Source organism: Prinia subflava, chromosome 2 (assembly GCF_021018805.1).
Source record: "Prinia subflava isolate CZ2003 ecotype Zambia chromosome 2, Cam_Psub_1.2, whole genome shotgun sequence".
Taxonomy (NCBI): Eukaryota; Metazoa; Chordata; class Aves; order Passeriformes; family Cisticolidae; genus Prinia; species Prinia subflava.
In genome coordinates this window covers 63,787,535-63,811,227 of record NC_086248.1, presented here as the reverse complement: position 1 = coordinate 63,811,227, position 23,693 = coordinate 63,787,535, and the positions used below count along the sequence as shown (strand labels likewise).

At 42.6% G+C, this 23,693-nt stretch overlaps 1 protein-coding gene across 6 annotated transcripts in view; it reads right to left on the bottom strand.

The window, feature by feature from the left end:
• NHSL1 (NHS like 1) overlaps nucleotides 1-23,693 on the bottom strand; it is a 175,577-nt gene that overhangs the window by 80,012 nt on the left and 71,872 nt on the right. For 2 of the 6 annotated variants that reach the window (XM_063390272.1, XM_063390274.1), the window contains exon 1: nucleotides 19,335-20,144. The exons of the other annotated variants lie outside the window; for them this stretch is intronic. In XM_063390272.1, the coding sequence (XP_063246342.1) occupies nucleotides 19,335-19,539 (205 nt within the window). In that variant the 5' untranslated portion in view covers nucleotides 19,540-20,144. Of the gene's footprint in view, nucleotides 1-19,334; nucleotides 20,145-23,693 lie in introns of those variants that run through there. 6 annotated transcript variants of the gene reach the window in all.

Sequence of the window (23,693 nt, the reverse complement as noted above, 5' to 3'; positions counted from 1 at the left end):
ATTAATAGATTTCGAGTATGTGTATGCTGTCTCAAAGACCACTTCAGCATGGAATTCTTTCAGTGCTTATGAATCCAATTGGCTGTGATGCTACTTTTACATCTAGTTTAATGTTCTCTAGTCTGCACGCGTTTTACTGCTTAATTTTAAATGCCGGCTTCTTGCTGCAATTTGACAGAAATTCACTGCCCTCTACTATTGCTTTGCACAGCGATGGCCAACTTCATTGTACTGCAGCCCTCCAGACAATGGAAAGGCTTAACAGATATTGCTTAAAAGCAGGTCAAGGAAAACAGCTGATAATCTTCCTACTTATGATTCAATTACCAACAGGCCCTCCTCAGGACTACAGGGCTGGCTGAATTGTGCAAATGGCTCCTATTGCAGCCTGCAATAAAGACCCAGATGTGGACCAGAAAAGCAGAGTGTGCATTAAATGCACACGTGAAGGAAAAGCTGTGTCTTAATTATATAGTTGTGACAGCAGAGGAGACAATTTTCATTGTCTTAAAGAATACCACCTGAGTCAACAAATGGACTACAAACATCAAGTGTTTTTGTCTGTGTGTGTTTATACTGTGCAGTGTTTGAAAAGCACAAGCTGAATTCAAGTACTGAGGGCTAGGCACACATAGCAATTTGCCCTGACCTCCACATTTACAATCATCACCTAAAGATTTACTGATGGAGAGCTTTAATACTAACTGATTTCACAGCTGAAATCCATCTGGCTTCCGTTGTCACCACAGCACTTCCAGGTGAGAGTCCATGTGCCCTGGGAAAGGCTGGTGAACGTGCTGGAAGAGATTTTTTTTATGTAACGCCTGAATATGTTCACCCTGCTTCACCCACTACCACTGACCTTCTTAAAAATCTAACGGAAAAAATAGGCACCCACACCCTGTTCTATGACCAAGAAAAAAGCAAAGCAGAACCACAGCAAACAATAGGCATTCATTCCACAGGTTCTGTACCCGTGCCATTTGGTGGGCTCCTCAGAGAATGAAACAGCTCCGAGGAGTGGAACAACAAGCTTCCACAGTGGGGTGATTAAATGTATTTACAGGCAACCTTTGAATTGCAGAAGCAAGATTTGGGGTACTCCACTCTCGCCCTGTGGGTCAGCATGGCACAAATACTCCCTGTGGTTTCCACCTCTGCTACAAACAGAGCCCAGAAACAATCAGGGTAGGCACCACGGGCACAGCTGCAGCTCTGCCACCCAGGCACTCCACTACCTCTGAGAATTCACTTTGTTTTTATATATGCTGCCCTCTTCCAATGCATTTAGATTGTAAATGAATCCAGGTAGAAATAGTGTTTTAGTGGTGTTCAAGAACATTAGACAATAGGACTGCAGCCCTAGGTGAAGGACTTGAATGATACTTAAAAGCAGAAGTATATATTCAGTATTTCTGAGCATGGACTAACTTCAGCAAGAATGTTATAATCCAGACCTATAATCTTCCTTTTGTTATGTTCAATTTCACTGCACACTTCCAGGCACAGTTAGAAGCCATTCCCATTCACTGTTGCCCAACAGAAAAAGGTTGGTCCTGTATCAGATACTGTTATCCACACTCAGCCATTGACATATCTTTCCCCCCTCCATTCCTCTCTTTCCTTTAGTGTGAATTAATAAAGCTGTCATTTAATGAACAAAACCTTCAAACTTTATGCAGTCTTAAACAGTAAAATCTGGCTAGCAGCTAAGTAGAAGCTGGGTTTTTTTCCCCCACAGCATGAGAACACAATGTGTCTGACAGAGCATTCGGTGGTGGTGCTGACAGAGCCATCCTGGCATGTCCAAGGTTCACACAGGTGTAACTGAGAATTGAGAAGTAGGGTTTTTTTTAACTTAGAGTCATCTGCTTGATACTTAAATGTCAGTCTGTACTTATTCTGTGTTTGTTCAAACTGCTTTTATTCATCGAAGAACTGCAGATAGTAAGCATCCTCAAAGTTACTCACCCCAATGAAATAATGCATATGACATAAAAAACAACTACCAAAAGATTGGATCCCACTGTGATTATGCATAACTGAAACAGAAATAAAAAATCTGAAATAAATACAGAAGAAGAAATGCCACAAGATCAATCTAGGCTTAAACTAAACTCATTTAATTCTGTCAGGAGTCTTCACTTTGATTGATTCCTTCATTTAGATAACTTTAAATCCCCTTCCTCATTTTGTCCTGGTGTTACACATACAAAAAAGTAAAACTTTAAACAGAAAGAAAAAAAAAGAAAGCAACTAGTACAATTTTTTTCTTGTCTAGGTCAACTTGGAAAACACATTTATTTAAAGACAGTGAAAATCTGTTTCTGATTTCAAACACTGGATATGTTGCGAGAAAATTGCCAAGAAAGGAATCCAAGGAATGTCCTTACATACACACAACACATGAGACAACTGGTGAGCAGCCCTGTGATCTTTTACAAAAAAAAAAAAGTAAAAAAAAAAATCTGTATTTCTAGCATGGAACTCTTCTCCAGAGAGCAAGCGGCACATGCCTGGGATTTTTCATGGATAGCCTCTATCATAACTTCTTGCTATTATTAGTATAAAAGACTTCCCTCTCAAATGCACAGCTGTAAGACAAGCAAGGTCGGAAAATACTGCCCAAGAGCAGGCAAAGCAGTAAGCACACATGCCTACTTTACAGCATTTCTTGGCACTATTTCTCCCTTTACAAAAGCTATGAAGGAAAAAGAAACTCTAGGCAAGTATCACAGAAACGTGAGCTCATTTTTCACCACATGCCAATGAACAGTTAATGGCATTTCTAGGAATTAATTCTTTACCAGGGAAATTTATTGAAATATTCCATCTGCACTCCTTCAGTCCCAAAGATCAATAACCAGCAGCCAGACTGCCTCTGCTGCAGGTACCCAAGTTAGCTCAGACTCCAGGGTATGTTTCAGGAGATGGGGGCACCTGAGGCTGTGCTGAAGAGCTGAGTGGTGCCATGCGAGGGCCAGCCTGCAGCAGGAGACACTGGCTCACCTGCCATGCACGGGCACAGACACCCAGCTCTGAGCACCAATTTTCCCCTGCAAAAAGCAAAGAATTAGAGGCAGCAGACCACTACAGCTCATGGAGGCCGAGCTTTAGAGTGGGGGGATTTCATCACCCATGCCACGCACACCCACGCCCACAGATTACACTGACTCAGACCTGGGATTTATTGACCAGACTGACAAATCAGACTGAGCAAACACTGGGAGTTGGCAGCCAGGGCAGTGCCTGAACAACCACACTGCTTCTCCCTGAGCCCTCAGAGCCCAAACAAGCCAGCAGCACCTGAAAGGCAGATGTACCCTGCTGTTCAAGTGACCTCCTAACACAGGTTACCATCGAGCCAGTAAAAAGGATGGGTGTGTCACAGCATTTCTCCTTTGCATGTTGAGGCTATCAGTAGTAACACTACTCCAGCTGGTTATTTCAGGGTCATTATTTTCAGTGCACAATACTGTAATACACAGTAGCTGCTGCTCCTGAAGTTTAAGGAGAAGTCTACTCCAAGCTATCAAAATAGAGCAAAGCACAGTGACAGAGTACATGCAAAGAGGCAAGAATCAACACACACCAGAACAGACTGCTATGCAGCACAGCTATCCAGTACCTTCACTGCTTTTGAGAGAAGCCCTCAGATGGACTTTCGTATCTTGGAACTAGCAACTTAATCACAAATAAAACCTGAAAACGTTGAAAAGTTTTCTCCTATGCATTCAACATAGGATTTAAAAGAAATAAGCTAGCTCAATTAAATTTAGTTACAGAAGGCAAAAATATTTTGCTTCTGTACAAGCTCATTTGTTGCACATAGGACAATCTCTGAGAATTTCACTCCTTGGTTCATTTTCAGCCAGGTGATCTAGCCTACAGAAGTCTCAGTCTTTTTAGCTGCCTCAACAGGCCTGAAGACCTTTTACCTATTACACTCTTCATTTAAACAATTTCAGTCCTGTAACATTAATGCTGCAGCAAAAGTTTTATCTTTTAGTGCTTTGTAATTCCAGTGATCTGCTGAATTGTTGTGAATTGAAAACTTCTTGTTGGGGAGTTAAAAATTTTAAACTGTGCATTGTTTTTTTATACAAAAGAACGATTTCATTTGAGATAAAACACTGCATAGCAAATTGTGTTGTGCAATTCGTTAAGGTTTTCTCTAGGATCACTACTCCAAAATTTGCAAGAAAATAATTACTTTTATTGTCGTTTTAAATTTATGTTTGTACCAAGATCCTTTAGCGGGAAGTTTGCATAAATAGAAGCTATTAGTAGAACAAAAGTAGCCAATGGTTTATAGACTCATAGAACCATTTAATTTGGGAAAAATCTCTCAGATCACGGAATCCAGCTATTAACTCAGCACTGCCAAGTCCACCACTAAACCATGTCCCTAACTAGCCTAGGAAAACACCCTGAGCAAGCACTGATAAGCACTTAAGTAATTAACGTAATTGTTATTCTTTCCCAGAGAAATTGGTTTTTTATAAAAACTCCGAAACCCTTCCTTAACATGGCTCTCCGGTGTCAGCTTTCACCTTACTTCAGTAAGAAAAGTAGCAGTCATATCAATTTCTAATAAAAACAGAAATATGGGCGTGAAACAAAACCAGTAAGCTTTTCCTAGTCTTTTAGTTTCAGAACTACGTGCTTAAGAAGTTCAATTAAAAAGATAAAATAACACTATCTCATTGGACGTAAAAACTCTTGTTGTTCCGACGGCGTGCTCCATCTCTGAACGAGAGGAAGCATCGCCCAGCAGAGCAGCAGAGTTTCCATCAAGCACCTGCAGTGACACAGCACGACCAGCTACCTCTCTGCTCTCCGGCTGCTCCAGGACATCTCACCCGCACGGGGGAAACCCCAAATTAAGGCAAATCCGCCTTTGGTGCCGTGTCACCGGGAGCGACGCTCCGCGCACGGAGCCTTGCGGCGGTTCCCCCGCGGCCGCGCCGCTGCCCTCGCAGCGCGCCCGCCTTTTGTCTGCCGGGCTGCCGGCACCTTCCCGCGGGATCGCCATGGGAATGGCTGCAACAAAAGGAGCCACAAACCCGCGCTGAGCCCCAGGCCGAGCGGCCCCGCTCCCCGCCCGCGCAGCACCCTCACCTTTGAGGCAGAACATCGTGCGGCCCGGCGGGCAGCGGCGAGGCGGGGCCGGGCCTCCCTCCCCCCACACCGCCCGCCCGGCCCCGGGGAAACGCCGGAGAGGGAGCGAGGCCACTGACGGGACGGGCCGCAGCCCCCGGGGAGGGCCAGCCCGGGTCCCCTGGCAGCATTCGGCACTGCCCTCCCGCAGCCCGTGGCATCCAGGGGTCAGCGCTAGGGAAGGGAGTCACGGCCATCCAGCCCGCCTGTTCTTACAAATTACTGACTCTGCTCTTTGTGATCCCCCCGCGTCTGGTCCCTCTCCAGAAAGAGCTTTGAGCAGTTTTCTACTTCTTCTGTAAAATATGGGGTTTATTCATAACCCAACATCTTCTAAGTGTATCTGAACAGTCAAGCTAGAGAAAATGTTTTTGTAATAGTTTATATGCCTGTGTGCTTTAAGACTGCTGGTGGATGGATGCCCCATCTCTGGAAGTGTTCAAAGGCAAGGCTGGATGGGGCTTTGAGCAACCTGGTGTACTGGAAGATATTCCAGGCTAGAGCAGGGGGCTTGGAATTACATGGTCTCTAAGGTCCCTTCAGCCCAAGCCAGTCTATGATTCCTCTGCTCAGCACCAGAGATGTTGTGGCTAAAAAGATTTCTTACATTATTCCCTGTTTCTGCAGAGGAGACCTTCAGTAATAGAAGGACACAAAGTTGTAAGCATTTTATTTTATAAGGGTCACAAAGAGCTGCCACCAGCACTGTGCTTAGCCACGGTATTTGGGTCTAAATGAAGCTGTGTTGTGTTGACTTACTTTTACAGGGCTTGGCCTTGTACAGCAAAGAAATACAAGAACCAGGGAACAAGGTAAGGGGTCAGGGTAGTCTATCTTGCTGAACAAACAAGAACTGCAACTGTCTCCAAAAGCACAAGTCCTAAAATCCTCCATGTAAAGCCAAATGAAAATAAAGAACACATGCAAACACGTTATCTTTAGGTGGAGCTTCAGAAAAAACCCTGGTCGAGACACCTTGAAAATAGCAATTCAGACCCCAGATGAGGCAGTGTTAATGAGATGCTAAGTACCATTAGCTGGGCTTTGATCTTAAAGAAAAACATTTAAAGTATCTGTCCTCATGTAAGAAAAGTTTGCTTTAGAGTGGACTACGAGCAGGCTGTGGTGGCAGAAAAATGGAGACATTACTTTGGAATAACTCAAAATCAAAAAAGAGCATTTATATAGCTTAGCCTGCCTTTTCTCTTTCAAATCTTGCTAGAAAGGGTACAGACTAAAGTCAAGATTTCCTTATGCTCTGAGAAGCAAAGAGGCCCTTTCCCCTTAATTCCATTTTCTGGTGCTCTCTCCTACTCTTTCCTACTGTAACTTTTCAGACAGCTCTGGGAATAAACAGTTTATGGAGGCAAAATAAACAAAAACATACTGTAGCTGGAGGAAGGTTACTTGGATACCAGAGGGATTTTAAGGTCCAATCTTGTTAAATCCACTCATTAATTACCTGGAAGGGGAAGTAAGAAGCGCATCAATGATAATCACCAAGGACTGAGAGCAGCTGCCAACACTCCACTGGGGACTAAAAAAGGATACAGCATATTCTAGGGGAATCACAAACACAAGTAGAAATACAAAAAATAATTTAAAAAAAATTAAAAAGAAAAAGAAAAAAAAGTAAAAAATCCCCAACCACCAAACGTCTGTTCTGCAGGTGGGCAAACTGTCAATAAAACAAGGAACAGGAAGCCAGCTACAGAACAATAATAGTGTCTGAAAAATTAGATACAGCTTAGAGACAATTGCTGAAAAGTCCAATGTGCTCTGGGCCATAGCACCAATGGCACATACTCCTCTGCGAAGGTTTGGGCCCTTGAGGAAGTGTATCCTCCTCAGGGGATACACTGTCCTACTCACCAGCTTCCCCTCCCACCCTCACCAGGAGTAGAGGAAAGAGTGAAAGGGATTTCCTCATGTCCGTTTGGGAAAAGGGAATGCTTAAAACAAAAAATAAGTGCAATAAAAATTCACATATTTTAGAAGAGGGCAGAATTATCAACCCCCAGACAGGCTTAAAGCAGTTCAGCATCTATTTTTTTTTTTTTTTTAGTGTGTCAGGACTCTATGAGTGATCCAAGTGCAACATGATCCACATGTGCAACTTTACAGCAGCAAAACCAAGGAGGCTTGATATCCCCCCTGACTGCCTCAAAGGTAGTGGACCTTGACATCTAGGGAACTGGCAGCTCCTTGCCCCAGCTCTTCTCTTGCCTGGCCATTTGCAGCATGAAATCAAATTCCCAACAGGGAACCAATTCTCCTACACCCTGCATTTTATTTTGCAGTCTGTGACTCCAGGGAACCAAATTTCCCCATCAAACCTCTATGGAAATAACATGGAAATATTTTGCAACAGCCATATTACAAAGAATGCAAAGCATTACATGTTATGCTGGATACCAAGAGACAGCTACAGATGTGAAAGAACATATCCCATCACATCTATCCCATGACAGGAGATGCACCTCTCCTAGCTGCCATAATGCCATCTGCCACTGCCACCTCTCAGGGGGGCACTGCTCCCACCAAATGGATGCTAAATAGACTGGCTCCACAGAGGAGACCACAACTGACATGGAGAACTGTGCATATATATCCACATTTAATAGGGAATGGTCATGATATTTTAAATAGAAATGTTTTAACCACAGTGTCATTTTTATTTAGCTGCAGTGTTATTTTTCCCTTGTTGAAACATAACATTTCAAGTGTCATTTCTCTTAGCTGCCTAATCTGAAAATGCAACAGGATGGGAGGGAAATAAATGCAAGAAAAATATGTACATACTTGCACCACTTTTTGGATATTAAAGATTGTACCATTAAAATGAGCATGAAAGAAAATCCAGCTCAGATCTGAGTCACAGAAAAAAAATGATGAGGGTGTAGGCTCTTTCTTTCCCACTTCATGTGTTGTTGCACATCAAGGTGCATCCCAATTTGACTGCCAGCTAGCAGAGCTGTTGGGACATCTAATTAAGCCCTTTTAGAACCAAAGCAATCTTTGGAGACATCAATTTCTGATACCCTGGATGGGTACAAACTATAATTTTTGTAAAGCCTGAATTCTTACATGTTTGCCTTTCAAGCTGTGCATAACACAAAACCAAAAGCAACAGAACAAAACAAAAAACCTCAAACAAACAAAAAAAACACCCTGAAAAGCTATTCAAAGAAAACAGCTAGAGTAAAAATAAAATTTTCAATTTGAGGGTTGACACAAGCCACGCTGCCTAGTGTGCAGGCAGCTCAAGCACTAAGGAAAGCCAGACCCAGAACCCACCAGGCCCTGTTCTCCCACTGGTGATAAGAGACGGGAGATAAAGAGAGGTTAGGTCAGCCCCAGCATATCTTTGAAGAGTCAGCACTGACTCGGAAACCAAGCACTGGAAAAAAAGATATTAACCATTATTTTGATAAGTAAAACCAAATATTCTTACAGCTTCGAAGCAAGAGAAAAATATTTTACTATTATCTCTCGCAGTTGATAGCACATATTATATTACCTATTCTACTTGAGGACTGAGGGTGGAGTTTCCTCACACAGTGAGGAAGGAAAGAAGTATTTCAAAAATTATTTAAGATAAAGAAAATCTTTTGGGGAAAGTCACAGCAAACATAATAAAACAAGTAACTTACTCAAATTATCAGGCAGAAAGTATGTCCTTTAAAGCAGTAACTCAAATTGCTAAGTATTCACCACACCAGGAGCTAAAAAGATGTATCCTGTCCTGCAAAAAGTCATGCAGGCAGGTGACTTGTGATGAATGGATCTTTCTAAAATTATCAGTGAAACAACGAGTATAGAGCTACTCTCACACTCCAGATTTGCAGCCACAGGGCCTTGTCTCACTCTTCAAGACCGGCATGAGAAACAGAATTTTCCAAACTGTCAAATGTAGAAGAAAAATATGGAGTTTTTCATACCATGAAGGAGCAGGAATGAACAGAACCAATATAAACATTTGCAGAAAAAAATGTATGCCCATAATTAGAACAACTTTCTTCCAGTAAAACCTCTGACACTATTTGAAATTGTTTTCCTCGATAATTAAATCTAAAACAATTACCTTTTACTTGAAGAAGGGACACAGTTCCACTTTGACCCTATGTAAACTCAGGAGCCAAAGTAAAATACTTAATCTATGTGTCCTTTTTTCATCAAAATGTGCTTTTCAATGAAAAAATCTTTATTTTTATTCCTACCCTAGCTACAGCTATACTGCTGGAGTTTTCAATTAAATACCGCAGACAGCATTTGTGAAATCCTGTTGTGGTTTCTGATTATTGCAAACAAAAAGGTCTTCTGTAATAAACCCAACAGTGTTTGCAGGTGCAGACACAAAGTGCTTGGCCTTAAAATTAATAAAATAAATGGTTTTAGGAATGGGCTGCCTTCTGCCTTAAGTGAGGAAGAAAACAAACACAATGAAGTCATGAATTAGTTTGCCTTATCTTTTGTTTGCCTTACTCTTCAGACAAAGGCCACAGAAAGGGCAAAATCTTTTAAAGAGCTGCTGTAGGTCAAGAAAGGAATCTGTAACCAACTTCTCCAAATTCATTCAGGAATTTCTTTGCCACAGAATTTGAACAAAGAGGGCATTCCTGGTTGTGCGGGTAGGACCAGAGTGTACAGAGCCTTAACACATGACCAGCAGAACACTAATTATATGGAAACAGTGGCTGCTGGTCCTAAATTTAAAGAGAGGCAGAGCAGAAATTCTGAAGAAAAAGCCTGGGAAAACAACAGGCAATCCAGTAATTTCAATCTGCTGCTAAAAGACCTGCTTCTCAATAAAAAAAAAATTCATTGTTTTGCAAGGGTTGTGTGCCAAATTAGCTTTGATTAATGGATGCAACAGGGCTTTATTGATAATGTTTACTATTAAAACAAAACAAAAATGCCCCTCGCGGGCACTTTCATTTACCCAGTCATCTGTGCATTGCAGCAGAAAATTGCCACAGGTTGGCAAGGGCTTTTTCCCTCAGATTGATGTTGTCAGTGTTTCACTAACCCTGGTAACAACAAGGCACTGGGGAATGCTCTGGGGCCACCTTTGGGTAATCAGGAATACCAAAACCACAGGCAGCATGGAGAACACATGAATTCCCCTGCTATCATCCTGGCATCCAAAGACAGCTGCACTATCCTACAAGCATGAGGAGAACAGGTTGTTTCCTGAAATACGCACAATTACAGCAGATTGTAGCCAAACAGAGCAATGGTCTTTTATCACAAAACACTCTCCAAGCCTAGCAGCAAGGAGAAAAATCAGTTTCTCTTCTGCCTGAAGGTGTACGAGTGTGCAGACACACCATCCGTGCTCCCTGGGGAGCTGACTTCATTCACACCATCCCAATGCTTACCTAACACGAAATAGTTCGCTGAAAAACTGGGGTAAAACCAGCAGTACTTAAGTGATTCTCTTCTGATTTAAAGCTATGGGCCAAAATACACTCAAGTCCTTGACAAAGAATTACAAGAATTGGCACTTTAGCATGAGCTGTCCTTGGGCAGCAAACTGAGCCAGCATTCTTATCAGTACCCGTGCTAGGGAAGGGTGACAGAGCCATTAGTAGGTTGTTACAGCTTCACCTGAATAGTGCAATGGGAAATATTTCTGCATTCCCACCTGTCCTGATTCCTTCCTTGCTACAAACCCGAGACAGCCCCGAGGTGTTTTTTGCCATTGTCTCTGGGGCAGAAACACAACTGCTTCTTCACTGAGATTCCGCGTGTGAGAACTGTCAGCACAGAGCAGCCAGAACAAAATGGGTTATTTCTTATTTGACCTGATTAATTTAATAGATTTGCTGCCTTCCTCACTGTCCCAGCTGAATGACAGTCTGACAGAGACCATGGAAGAGATGCAGCCCCCTTGCTATTGACAGCTTCATTGTCAGAGCCAGCCAGCACATGGGTGGGAAAGGAGTTGGGGTGCTGAGTGAAGGGCACCTTCTCCCTTTCCAAAACCAGGTCATGCTCGTTACAAGTCAAACACAGAATTCAATACCTGATTCTGGCACTGCATGTCACTATACCTCATTTCATTCTGAAATGAAAATGCCATATTTACCATATATGGCATTACACGCATTACTCAAGGTTAATAAAATTGAGTTAGTAACTCCTGGATGAGAGTTTCCATGTAAGCATACAGTAGGCTGTAATCAGTCACCCTTACTCATCACTTCTCTGGCAGTCTGGATTACAAGGGAGAAAAAACCAAAAAAGACTCCATGGAAATTACAAGCAAGTACAAACAAATTTCAGTTTCTAAAAGGCAACAGCCTCCACTGTTCATTAGTTTCTGTCCCTATTTCAGACATTAAAATTAGAAATGAATGACAAAATCAAAATTAAGAGCCTGTTTCTTCCAAAGGTCCCTCTTTAATTAATGTAGTCATTAGCAAGGTGCCTGCAAGTGTGTGATTCAGAGTATTAAACCTAATACATAAACTGTGAGCACCCCCACTGCATTAGGGAGCAAACACCTGCATACACAAAACAAAGCCACGGGGAAGAAAAAAAAATTCAGACATGCAAACAAGCAAAAGGAAAGAGAGACAGCAGGTGACAGGAGCAGGTCTGAAGGGACGTGGCTGATGGGGACACACTGCACGAAGCCAGGCACAGAGTGGAGAGCAGGTCCCCTCCGAAGCAGTCAGAAGGGGAAGCTGTGCCTCTCTCCAAAAACTGCTCCTATCAAACCTGACCTGCGAACTGGCAAGCACAGCTTCTTGTACCATGATTCATGGACATGGCCCCCAGATGAAGCAAGAAGTGAGAAGAGGTGTGGGCAGAAACCTCCCCAGTCCCCTCCCATATCCACAATGTACCTGGTGCACTGTTACTATGGACCTGTATTACCTTGGAGTAAGTGTGACCAGGGATAACTTCTATTCACCATCCCCACGTGCTGCTCTCAAGCAAAACGCGGCCCTGTCAGTCCATCTGCTTAGGTTCTTGATCTGACAACTTCTGAGCAGCTTTATATAAAAACCTTCTACGGTGCTTCTCAGATCTTTTAGTTTGGAAGGAATGGGTGAGTGAGTGACACATCAGTTGCAAAGCACCTAATTCACAGCCCGTAATTGCCTTCCAAACACCACAAGTTAACCACGCCTCAACGACCAGGGAACTTATCTGCTTCAGGGAGATAAAGTGCCAGGAGAAGCTGCTCTGCCATATGTAAGGGAAGCTCTAGAAGGAGCAGAGGGTGCACCTTTCCTTGGGATGGAAAATGTACCATTAAGTGTACAACGTACACACTCACTCGCTGAAAATACAACTTACTTAGGTACCAAAAGCACCTAGGCCTTACATTTTTACCCACTCCAGCTCAGGCTTTGGAACACAAGTTACAGACTCAAGTTGTAACAGCATTTACACTTCAGTGCTTCAGAAAAAAACCCAAAACCAACACAGAGGTTTCCACTTACAAATGAGAGAGGTTGGTAAATATATTAATAGACAAATATAGGCAAAAATAAACAAACACCCAAACCAGTCCCCAACAAACGAGGTGGATGGCAACCCTAGAGTTAAATTTCTTTATTTTTATTGAAGTTCTGCAGCTAAAAGACAACAAGAAAATTTATTTCACAGTGTAAATCACAAGCTGTCAAGTTCACCCTATTTAATTGCTCCAAATATTATAATAGAAGCTAAATACTCTCTTTCAGAATTCATCAACTTTAGTTATTTAGCCACATTCTTAACCTTCAGCTTCACTTTCTTTTCATTTGTAACAGATTGGAGGAAATACAAGAAGTTGTTATATTTGCAATGTTCTGCCAGAATGGTGAGCTATGACCACGCTGGAGACAAAGGTCCCCTCAGTTTTAGAGGACAATTCATGAAACATTTGGCTAACAACTGCACAGAAATAGAATTTTTCATGTACTCTATTACTTTATGAGCAGTGCATGGGAAAGCACATACAGCACGTTGATTCAGCTCAAACAGTGCATCTAATCACTGGAAATCGTCCAGTCTGCTTTATAAAATATAGCTACTTAAGAGTAAAATATGAAGCTCAGGAGGCATCAGTTTTGACCCCTAGTGAGGGGAAAACATTTGCCCCAAGTTTTCATTGTAAGGATAGGCTGGACGTTAGAGGATACACTGGGAACAAGAAAAAGTGTATAAAGCGTATAAAAGTATAGAGAAGTTTATATATCAAGAAGTAAAGCTGAAAACCTTTCCAAGCAATACACTCTCAGAAGGAAAACCACAGCACCTCGTGTGTTTCTTCATGGCTGCAAAGAAGCAAGCAAAGGAGTGCTGCACCAGCGACCCTGCTAATCCAAACAGCACAGAAACTGTGAGACAGACTGGGCTGCAGTGTCCCTGTAACTTTGGAAACACAGGGTTAAGTCGGGTGCTACTCAGTTTGATTGCCTTTCCCACCACTGTGCTCTTCCCCAGTGCAACCAGCCAAGAGAACTCTGGCTGCAGCTACTGTTCACCTGAAATTCAAGGTGTCCTACCAAAGGTAAAGACAGTCAGGGTCTCACCTGACAGCAGCACAGAGCTGCCCAGAAGGAACTGGGATCTGCCCCAGGAGTTCTCAAACACCAGAGGTTAACTTCCCCTCTGCCTAAGAAAAGCATACTTCTGAGACAGCGGCTCTAACACACAGATTCAGACACACCACACACGCCTGTTCTTCCCTTCAGCTCCTCCATCCTAACAAAAAACATTCCACAGTCCCCTGAGAGATTAAGACTCTTCAACACAGTTAACTTATGTTAGTTATGCCTCTTGGAGTAAGCAATGAAACCAACCACAACTCTTCATAAAAAAAAATCTACTGGGAAATGTCCTTTAGCACAGACTGCTGCTCTCCAGTCACTGCTTCCTGGAGAGACACAGACATGCTGGGATAGCAACCGAGAAAAAAGGAAGGACTGCATCAACTTTATGAGATTATAGATTTTTTTTTAAATTTCTATTTTTACCTGGAACACTTGTGATCAGATAAAAAACTTTATTGTTTTGTAAAGAAAAGATATTTGCGCTTCCAAAATAGCAAAGAATTGGAATTTAGCAAGGTTTTTTATAGAATAAATAACCATGATGTCTGGGTCCATGTTTTTTTGATAAAGCAGAAGTAGAGATGTGGGTTTAAACAAATCGTTCTGTGATACCAACATTACTTACTTAAACTTGTTTCTGTACGTTACGAATTTTTGCTTAGCAAACCGATTTTCAGATTCCCACCTGTGGCAATATTTGCCGAAAAACATAGGAAAGACAAAAAGTATGTACATCAGTAATTGAAGTAGTACCTCTGCTCCCAGCTGTGCTTCCGTAAAAGCACAACATTCAAAAGTCCAAACACAAAAATTTGATATAAACTTGACCAATTGTTACAAATGCATAGAACTACATCCAATTTTATCTTTGCACACAGAACCTACAACAGGTAAAAGGTAACAGAAGACAGAAAATTGGCTTTTGTATCAAATCTCTCATTATTTTTTTCCTTTTAAAACTGAGATTTGCATATGTATGCTTATACTTACTAAATAAACAATAATTTATTAAAAAAAAAAACACCCAACCCCGAAAACATACAAAACAAAACCAAACAAAAAACAGAAGCCTTTCACAAAAAGGTATATAAAGCATATAATATTTGTTTTGGACCTATTCCAGTTTCTTACACAAATGCTTTCTGAAGTTTCCATAAATGATTATGGACTTGCCCAAAGGTTCAAGAATCCTTTTCACAGACACACATGCCCCAACACTACAATCCATCACATGTTATGGCTTCTACAAATGCTAACAGCTCCCTTTGGGTTTATGGGCCTTTATCTATGTAATAACTGACATGATTTTTTTCCCCCTCTGTACACAAGAATTTGTGCAAAAGCACACAGGAAAAAAGCCCAATAAAATGATTTTACATTGGAATATCAACAAGAAGTCTGGATTTGGTAATCTTGCTTATGGAAACTTAATAGTTATTGGTACTCTTACATCTCATTACTAAAAAAGTGTGATTACTTGTCTGTTCCTGAAACTCCCTTGTAAACTATATTCATGATTTAAAAACCTAGAATTTAAAAATTACTTGGACTAAAGACTAGGGTGATGCTCTAGTGCTGCAGTTAGGTGAGATCAGAGCTGCCTATCTCTACCCTGAGTTTCTAGAGGAAACACTGAAAATACAAGCTCCAAAACCCAAAAAGTCTTGAGTCTCAAGTGTGCCTCTGGAACGTGAAGAAAAATGCATCTGATAGTATTAAACTTACTTGATGCACATTTAACCAACCACAGGCAGTATAGGCATAACTAAAAGGTTATGTTGGTATCATTTTTACCAACATAGTAAGGCAGCACCAATAGTGCTACTGGGACAATTCAGTAATTGTTCTGTTTATGGAAATCTGACCCCTTGGTAAGTGTGATGTTCTCAGACCAGGATAAGTCATTAGGAAGTTAACTGACAGCTTTGGTCAGAGTTGTCATCAGGATGTTAGGATTGCTTCCATCAGAAGCATCTGTGTCCTTGTGTCTGCAAGGACACAAAAGGCTCAGCCCACAAGGAGCTATTTATGAATTTAAATTACTTTTAGCATTAAAACAAATTCTCACATTTAGACTGGTTTTGCAAGGAAAAAAAAGGGGATTTCACATGCTTTGTTATTAAAGACTGAGACTTGGCCAGCAAAAAGCAGAAAGCCAGTGGCTGTCACCTTCTGAACTAGGTTTAATCAGTCATTAAAACACAGCAGTTACCTGAGAAACAAGGCTTCTCTAATGATTCTAAATAAGCTTTCCAGGTAATATAACCTGCAGTAAAAAGCAGCCAAGACTTTTAACTTTCATGATGTAGAAAGATTAGAAAGCAACCAAGTGAAACGGAGGGAGTGGGTAAAACATCAGAGCAATAAACAGGGACAGGAGCTGGGGGAGAGCTTGGAAAATCTCATTGCATAAGAGCTGCTTCTGATGCATTGTCACCTGTGGCCAGACCTGACTGCTAGTTGTGCTTCTGCAGCACCTGGCCAGAAAAACTCCGTTAAGATCTTCTAACGCTGCCATGTGACTCATTTCCTTTTCCAAAAAAATTTAAGTAAATACGGTGAAACCTGTGCCATGAGCTAACTCATGTGTTATCTCTATTCAAAGTTACTTGCTATGTCGATAAACAGCACAGGCACACACGAACCACTGTCCTATTCCTCCACCCATCAGAAACCCTTTGCAATACACCCAAGCACTTTTGTTTCAAAGAATACTCCTCTCAGTCTTTTTCCAATAAAGTGGTTTCTAGAGGAAAAAAAATGCTCTGAGCTTCGGTCTGAAAATGCATGCTACCCCAGAAAATAAAACATCTAAATTAAAAAGTCTGATTAAAGAAGAAGAAACATGAGAGTTACAGTGTGCCCTCATTTCAAAGGACCTCCAGCTGACTGAGGAGGAAGAGGGCTGAGCAAGAAGTGCTTCAAAAAACAAACCTTTATTTTACTCTCAATTTTTACCATCTCTTCTACTAAGAGCTTTATCAAATGTGAAGTCTGATTGGTGCTACCAGCTCCAAAACACTCTGCACTACTGTGCACATTTCAAAAAGAAGAAAGAAGCAGCAGCCCCTGACTTCCACATAGGCAGGGATCAGCCACGCAGGACATCGGCGTGTGCCCCAGGTTCGCAGTCACCATTTACTTTAGTTCTTCTTGCTCATTTCAAACTGACAAATCCAGCCAATCTCTGTGCTGGCTACTGTGTGCAAGCTCCTGTTTGCAGCCAAGGCAGATTAGCCACTTTGCTGCTGAAATACCACGCAACACATGCTGCCTTGTGCCTGTCACCCAGCAGCCTCGTGGGAATGCAATCTGAGCCTGAGCGAGCAACGGAGCGGCAAAAGAAGAGGTTTAAAAAGACAGGAAGAGAAACAGCTCAGGAAGAACAACAATTCCTTCATTTCCAGCTTCTGTTATTAACAATCCTGCCTTTACATGTACAGTACAAGGAGAGCCTGTGATCTGTCAGCAATTTACCTGAGCAAGAACTAGAGGGAAAACTATTCTGATAGCTGAAAAACTATTAAAATTTTGTCCAGATTAAAATAGTCTGGTTTTCTATATAACACTTGCTATGTCTGCTGTGCAGCCCATTTTTTTTCTAGTTTGCACTAATTTAGTGATATGGTTAATTTGAGCACCAAAGACAATACTGCTTTGAGCCCTCAGTTTTACAAAGGCTGGCAAGCAGTAATGCAACAGAGCAGTGGAGCAAATTAATTCCAGAACACAAGTGGCCATTTATCACACATGTTTTGCCTTTGAACACAAACCTAAGACAACCACTCTTCCAGGTATGGATTCTCAAACTCTTCCAACACCCCGCAAGCCTGACTTGCAGCTCAGGATAAAAGACTTGCAGCTGTGACAAGTTTCTCCCACCCTAATATATAACCCCACATGCCCTTCAGCCCTGGCAATCCCTGTCAGTCTGGCAGAGGAGCCTGGTCAGACAGAAGTGCACAGTTAGATTTACGATCCAGGCAGATTTTACAAGTTGAGTCAAATTGTTCCCTGCAAAGAGGAAATAAGCCCTACATAATCTACACCTCCCTGCACCTTCCCTTCAGAAATGACATATTGTCATCTCCTCTATAGGCAGGCAGGGAGGCTTTCATAGCTTGCTGCCCAATTACAGGAGGAATTCTGCCCTCCCCCTCCAGACTGTACAATGGGTTCTTTATGTAAATCACTCAGAAAAATTAATACACCATTAATCCACCAGTAAAGCTTCCTTTCCCATCTCTGCCCTGTGGCGTGAGCACAGGCTAAGAAAGGCAGCATGAGAAACTTTATGGAGTTACACAGAATCCAGCAGCAGGGCTCAATGGTTCTTCTGATCCACGCAAGATCCCATCCCTCAGGCATTAGAAGCTAACCTGGCATCATGTACAATATGAATATATCAACAGTCAGAAGTAAAAATTACTGATTGCAAATGCAAACTCCCTTTTTAGAAGTTTTTCAGCAGTGAAGTAGGTTAAAAAACAATCTTCAAAGCACAGGTTAAAGTTGTGTCCTAGCGTGCAGGGAGCAAAGCACAAGCATATACATCCTGTGTTAGTGTTCCTGCATATAAACCATTTACTAAAGCCACAATCTGTTTTGACACGGAAGTGAAATTCTGGTCAAATAGCTATTAACTGCTCCCAAAAAATGCAAAGAAATAAAAGGCCCTTTGAAGATCAAATGCCCTTGGAGAGCCTGCCTGCTCTTACAAAAGTGACCTTACAGTAGCAGAACTGAGGCAACCTTACACTTTCCATCAACAAACTACTGCTTTGGCAGCACTATTGAAGTTACAACCAAAATCACTCACTTTACTGAGTATTTTCAACCTTGCATGCACACACCCCGCTGCCTGCCTGCCAGCCAGGTCCTGGCAGCTGCAGCTCACCAACTCACATCAGCAAACTTCTGAAATTTGTTTTGATTTATGGCAAATATGAGGTAATTGGTTATTCAGTGACCTGACAAACTTAATTCAAAAACAGAACACGAAAAATAAAAGTACTTTTTAGAGGTCTCATATAAAATATACTCCAGGTCTGAACATTTCAAGGGTTCAGTCAGAGCTGCTTATCTCATATCCTCTCTGTGGCGCAATTCCCATCACTTTCTCATCATCTCTTTTATTTTGCATCTGGGACCTCTTCTCAGCCTGCCCTCATAAAACAAAATATACTTAAATTTTCCCCAGCAGGACCAGGAAGCAGTCATCCAAAAAAGCCACCCAGTCATTTAGAAGTGGAGTCTTAAATGGCTTTTGGTTCCACATTTTGAAGAGAGGTTCTTGCAGCACCTGCCCAAAGACTCTGGCACCCACGACTACTGACTACAAGAAGCATAAACAAAATTTTACCTATATCCCACACAGTCAGTACCCAGAGGGGAAATTAAAGGTTTTTCCTGTTAATCTACAAGCTTTCACAGTTTTAACCTCCCCCTCCCAAAAAAAAACTTGGCAAGGCAGTGCTGCACCTCGGCTTTTGTGCTGCCTTCCTCCTCCTCCTCCCCCGCCTGGGGCTCCTGGCCCCCGGTGGGACCCGAGCAGCTGGAGAGGGCGGCGTGGAGCAGGGCTGACACTTCAGCGCAAGGGTTAAAGAGAAAGCAAGTCACCTTTTCTCTGCTGGCTCCGGTAGGTCCAGGTCTCGTCATCCTCGTCTACCTGCTGCACGCACATGGAGGAGAGTTCCCCATCGCTGCGAAACAATCTCTTTGTCTGCCTTGACAAGGACGAGAAATTTATCCAGCTGACAGCACGCGAGAGGGAGCCTGGGTTTTGTTTGAGTTTGAAAGATCTCGAAACACACTCTTTTTTCATTTTCTTTCAAGCCAGCCACTGGCGTCGGTTCCAAAGAGACCTCTCTGAAATTGTTCCTGTCCCCTTTCTCCGCGGTTTTCGCGGGAGGCTGAACAAACTCAATCCGGCTTCAGTCCAGGTTTCTCCTCGCTGCCTTTAAACCCGCACCAGTATGGAGGTAGGTGGCTGTGCCAGCGCAGCTCCCCTGAAGCTGTTTTGATACAGCACTTAGGGAGCTGCCAAAGAAAACAAAGCGGAGAAAAGCAGCAGAAAGTGGCACCTTGCAGCAGCTCAGCGGAGCATGTAAGGGCTGAGCAGAAGATAGCAGCGAGGCAAGTGTTTTCCCCATTCTCCACTCAACACCAAAAACTGTAGCTCCACTCTTGTCCCTGGCATCGCTGCCCAGGAGCGCGCAGGCAATTCAATCCTCTCTTCTGGCTCCTCAAAAAGAGCCCCCGAGGAGGGAAGAGCAGGCAGAGATCACGCCCTGGCATGGCACAGCTCACGAGGGACAATAAAGCCACTACACTTCTGCCGCCTCATTCTTGCTTCCCTGCTCTCCCTTAGAAAAAAAGCCTGGTAAAGGAGCTCCAGGAAGGCTCTTCTAACAATAAAACCGACTGCGTGGCTATCGCTTAGGATTAGAGTGAAATATGATAGGCTCGCTCTCCTAAAAGCAAAACTCCTCCTTTCCTCAGCCAGCTCAGTGGCAGCACAAACTTCTGAACTCGGCGTGCAGAAATAGGAAAGCACTTGTGCACCTCTGTGGACTTGGAGAGGGGGAAAATAAAATCCTGGAGTTTTTCCACACCGAAAGCATCCTGAACAGTGTGCTGAAAAGATCAGTGACCCCATAACTGGTGGTACATTTGAAAGGAAACAAAGTAAAAGTGCACAGACATAAACAAAATCTGAGCAGATATTTAGTGATCAGGCTCTCACTGGGGTCACTACAGCTCATAAAACAGGTTTCGCTCCCAGCTGTTACATTCTGCTGCCATCTCTTTAAACTAGCAGCTAGGAAAAGCACTCTACAGTGTGAAAGTTTTAAAACTCGTGAAAGCTGCAGAGCTTGCCCTGCATGCCAATACCAATGCTGCTCCCAGGAGGGAATAAGACTGCAAGATGGAGAGGCAAAGGGAGCACTTTAAAGGAGACAGGAGTTGGTTAGATCAAGGCACCCCAATACCCATGGGTTTTGCTGGAATTCGTCACCAAGATAAAAGCTGACAAAAAATCCCCACAAATATTGCAGCAAAAAAATTACACTCGAATGTGGGAGATAACCAGTAAGATCAGCTCAGTGAATCCTCAAGGAAATGGTGGCAGCGAGGAATCTGGGAATGGGGGGGGAGAGAAAAAGAACACAAAAACATACCCTTTATCTGAAGAACAAACATTAATGTCCTAACAGCCCAACGGCTGCAGATGATGTTATCAAAAGGACAAGGATCGTAAGAAAACAAGGGTGCAGTGTTCCGGCTCCCGTGCTGCCAGTCAGATTTACACTATTGCAGAACAAGCTCCAACCCCTTGGCAGATGCTACCGCAGTCCTCTGGATTCTGCTGCACAGCCTCTTCAAAACCATTAAAAACAAAGGCTCTGGCTTTTTCTGAAACTTATGGCTCTCTGACTCATAATAAGAGGATAAGGTTTAACCCACTGACTGAGAGGCAAAAAGCTAAGTACTGTATCAGATTACCCTATGAATCAACCAGGCACACCAAAGTGACCTTTGGCTCCCACTAACACTGCACAATGGGTTGGCCAACTGTCTTCTGTAAATAATTTAATAGGCTGCATTTAACTTGACCTCACTCCAACGAGGTAATGCATATGTACATACACAGGTCTCCCACCATTTCCCAAAGCCAGTGGTGCTGCAGTGGGGTGCTGGAGGGAGGGGGCTGCTCGCTGAGTGTGTGTTAAATGAGTGGGAGTGGGAGCTAACGCTCGCTTTTCTCACTGTCATCAAGGCCTTCTAGTTCGGGGTTTTTGTCTTTGTTAACAAGACACCACTCCCCATCCCTGATGAGACAAGAGACCTGTGTAGCCTTGGGAGGTTTCCTTTGTTTTTCTTCCTTTCTTACAAAAAGACTTGAGAATGTGGAGTGAGATACCTGTAGAGACCCAAGCACTGAAATACCCATTTTGGAGCAGCTCATGTACAAATAGGCAGAATTTAATAAAAAAAAAGCAAAGACCATGCTTAAAGTCAACTTGGTTCTTTTGACAAAGAGCAAACATTTGGAATTGCTAGTACTGAAAAGTACAGAGAACAGTAAACTACCACAGCTATTACTGGCTAAATTATACAGAGCCAGATGTATAAAAACCCTGGCAGGAACTGCCGAATCACAGTCATGTCCTCTCCACTGTACTACTTAGAAACCGAAGATCACAGGAACCAACAAGAAGGAAACCCTTTCAGGATAACCCAAAATGCCAGGGTAAATCCCAGAGGCCTGCCCAGAGTCTGGGCAGCAATTTAATTTCAGGAATTTTCCTGAGCCGTCTGCACCTCTGCCTTTTCAACACGGTGTTGAGTCACAGGTCGGTGATGCAAGGACAAAAGCACCGTGACTGACCATAATATTTCCATTGTTACTGTAAACAGAGTCGTGCAATGCTTTGCTCAGAGTTTGGTATCATTCGATTTCATTGCAGGAAAAGTTCCATTGCTGTACACTTCAACACTGTCACTGCCACAGAATGCTTCTTCTTTCTAGGTGACAAGCTTAATATCAGCATATATCATTATACAGGTGGATCAAAAATACACTTCCCAAGATCAAGAGAAAACAGCAATTATCATTTGAAAAACAATACATGTTGAGTAACTGTTGCAAGTTAAGCCATTCTTTAATCACTAGCCAAATATAAGGCCACAGAGTTGGAAATTTTAGCATCTGAAACACTGCAGAGGCTTAAATTTAATTCTGTAAAACACTCTACAAAGCCATATAAAAGAAACAGGGTACACTTGTAATATGCTACGCTGGATTTCCAACCTATTTTCTTCCTTATGAAGACATCATACAAGTATATAGGCTTCATATTTTCCAGATTACGTATGTAAAGATGAAGGCATTATTTTGCTGCATTTTTAAATACAAATCCATCTCAGTAAAAAACATGAAGAAATCACAGAAGAAGAAATACAGGGCTTGAAGTAGAAAGCTAAACTTGTTCCTTCCCCTGCCCTTTTTTATTTATTTCTTTTTAGAGGTGATCAAGACCAAATAAGCATAGTGTCACATAGCATCAGGATTTTTACCACGCATCACAACCTGATTGTCTAAGAATTCTCTAAAAGTTGTTAAGCAAACATATGTATATGGTTACAACCAGTGTGTACTCCTAAGGGCAGAAAAACAGCAAAATAAAAGTTTCAAAGAAAATGTTTTGTGTCAGTGTAAAAAATAAAAAAAAGCAGAAAGACAAAAACCCCCCAATGCCGCAGACATGCCCCGTTTTTGGCTTTTGGCACAATTCACGTGTGAATTTAATTCCTACATTTCCCAGTTATTATTTCTCATGACTCAACGAGACAAGTAACATGGATGATTCACAATTACAGCTTGCTGGGATGGCTCATGCTTCAACACCTGAGAAGACACCTCGCTCTCAGACTTCCTGGGTGTTTTCCTTCAGGTGGTAAGAACTCATCATCAGCCTGTCATAAAGCCATTTGGATTAAGCACCGGCAAAAGCCCATTGAAAACACCTTCCCTGCAGTCTCGTCCTGTCCTTTCACAGCTCTTGCTGCAGCCAGCGACAGGAGAGGGGTGCTCCAGCAGCCCTGAGAACCCCTCCAGTCCAGAAAGTGCCCCAACACCACATCTGCTACACACGGTCACTTCCCCAGGGCATTCATCATCTCCAGGCAGATGTGTGGGAATTTCGGTCAGTTTTGAAACCTTGTCAATCTGACCTCCATTGGAGGTCTTTATCCACACTGTGCCTGTTCTTTTACCCTATGAAATGCTCACACAGCAAACCCACAAAGCAATCCATATTCCTGCATGATTATTTACAGCAAAGCAGCCACAGAAAACGTTTTGGTGTAAGAGGGCCTGAAACTTCCAGTTAAGGTTGTGTCCCTTTTAATGTGCAGGGCACATACGTGAGAAACTTTCCCTCCCAGTGTGAATGGACCTGCAAGGTGAAAAAA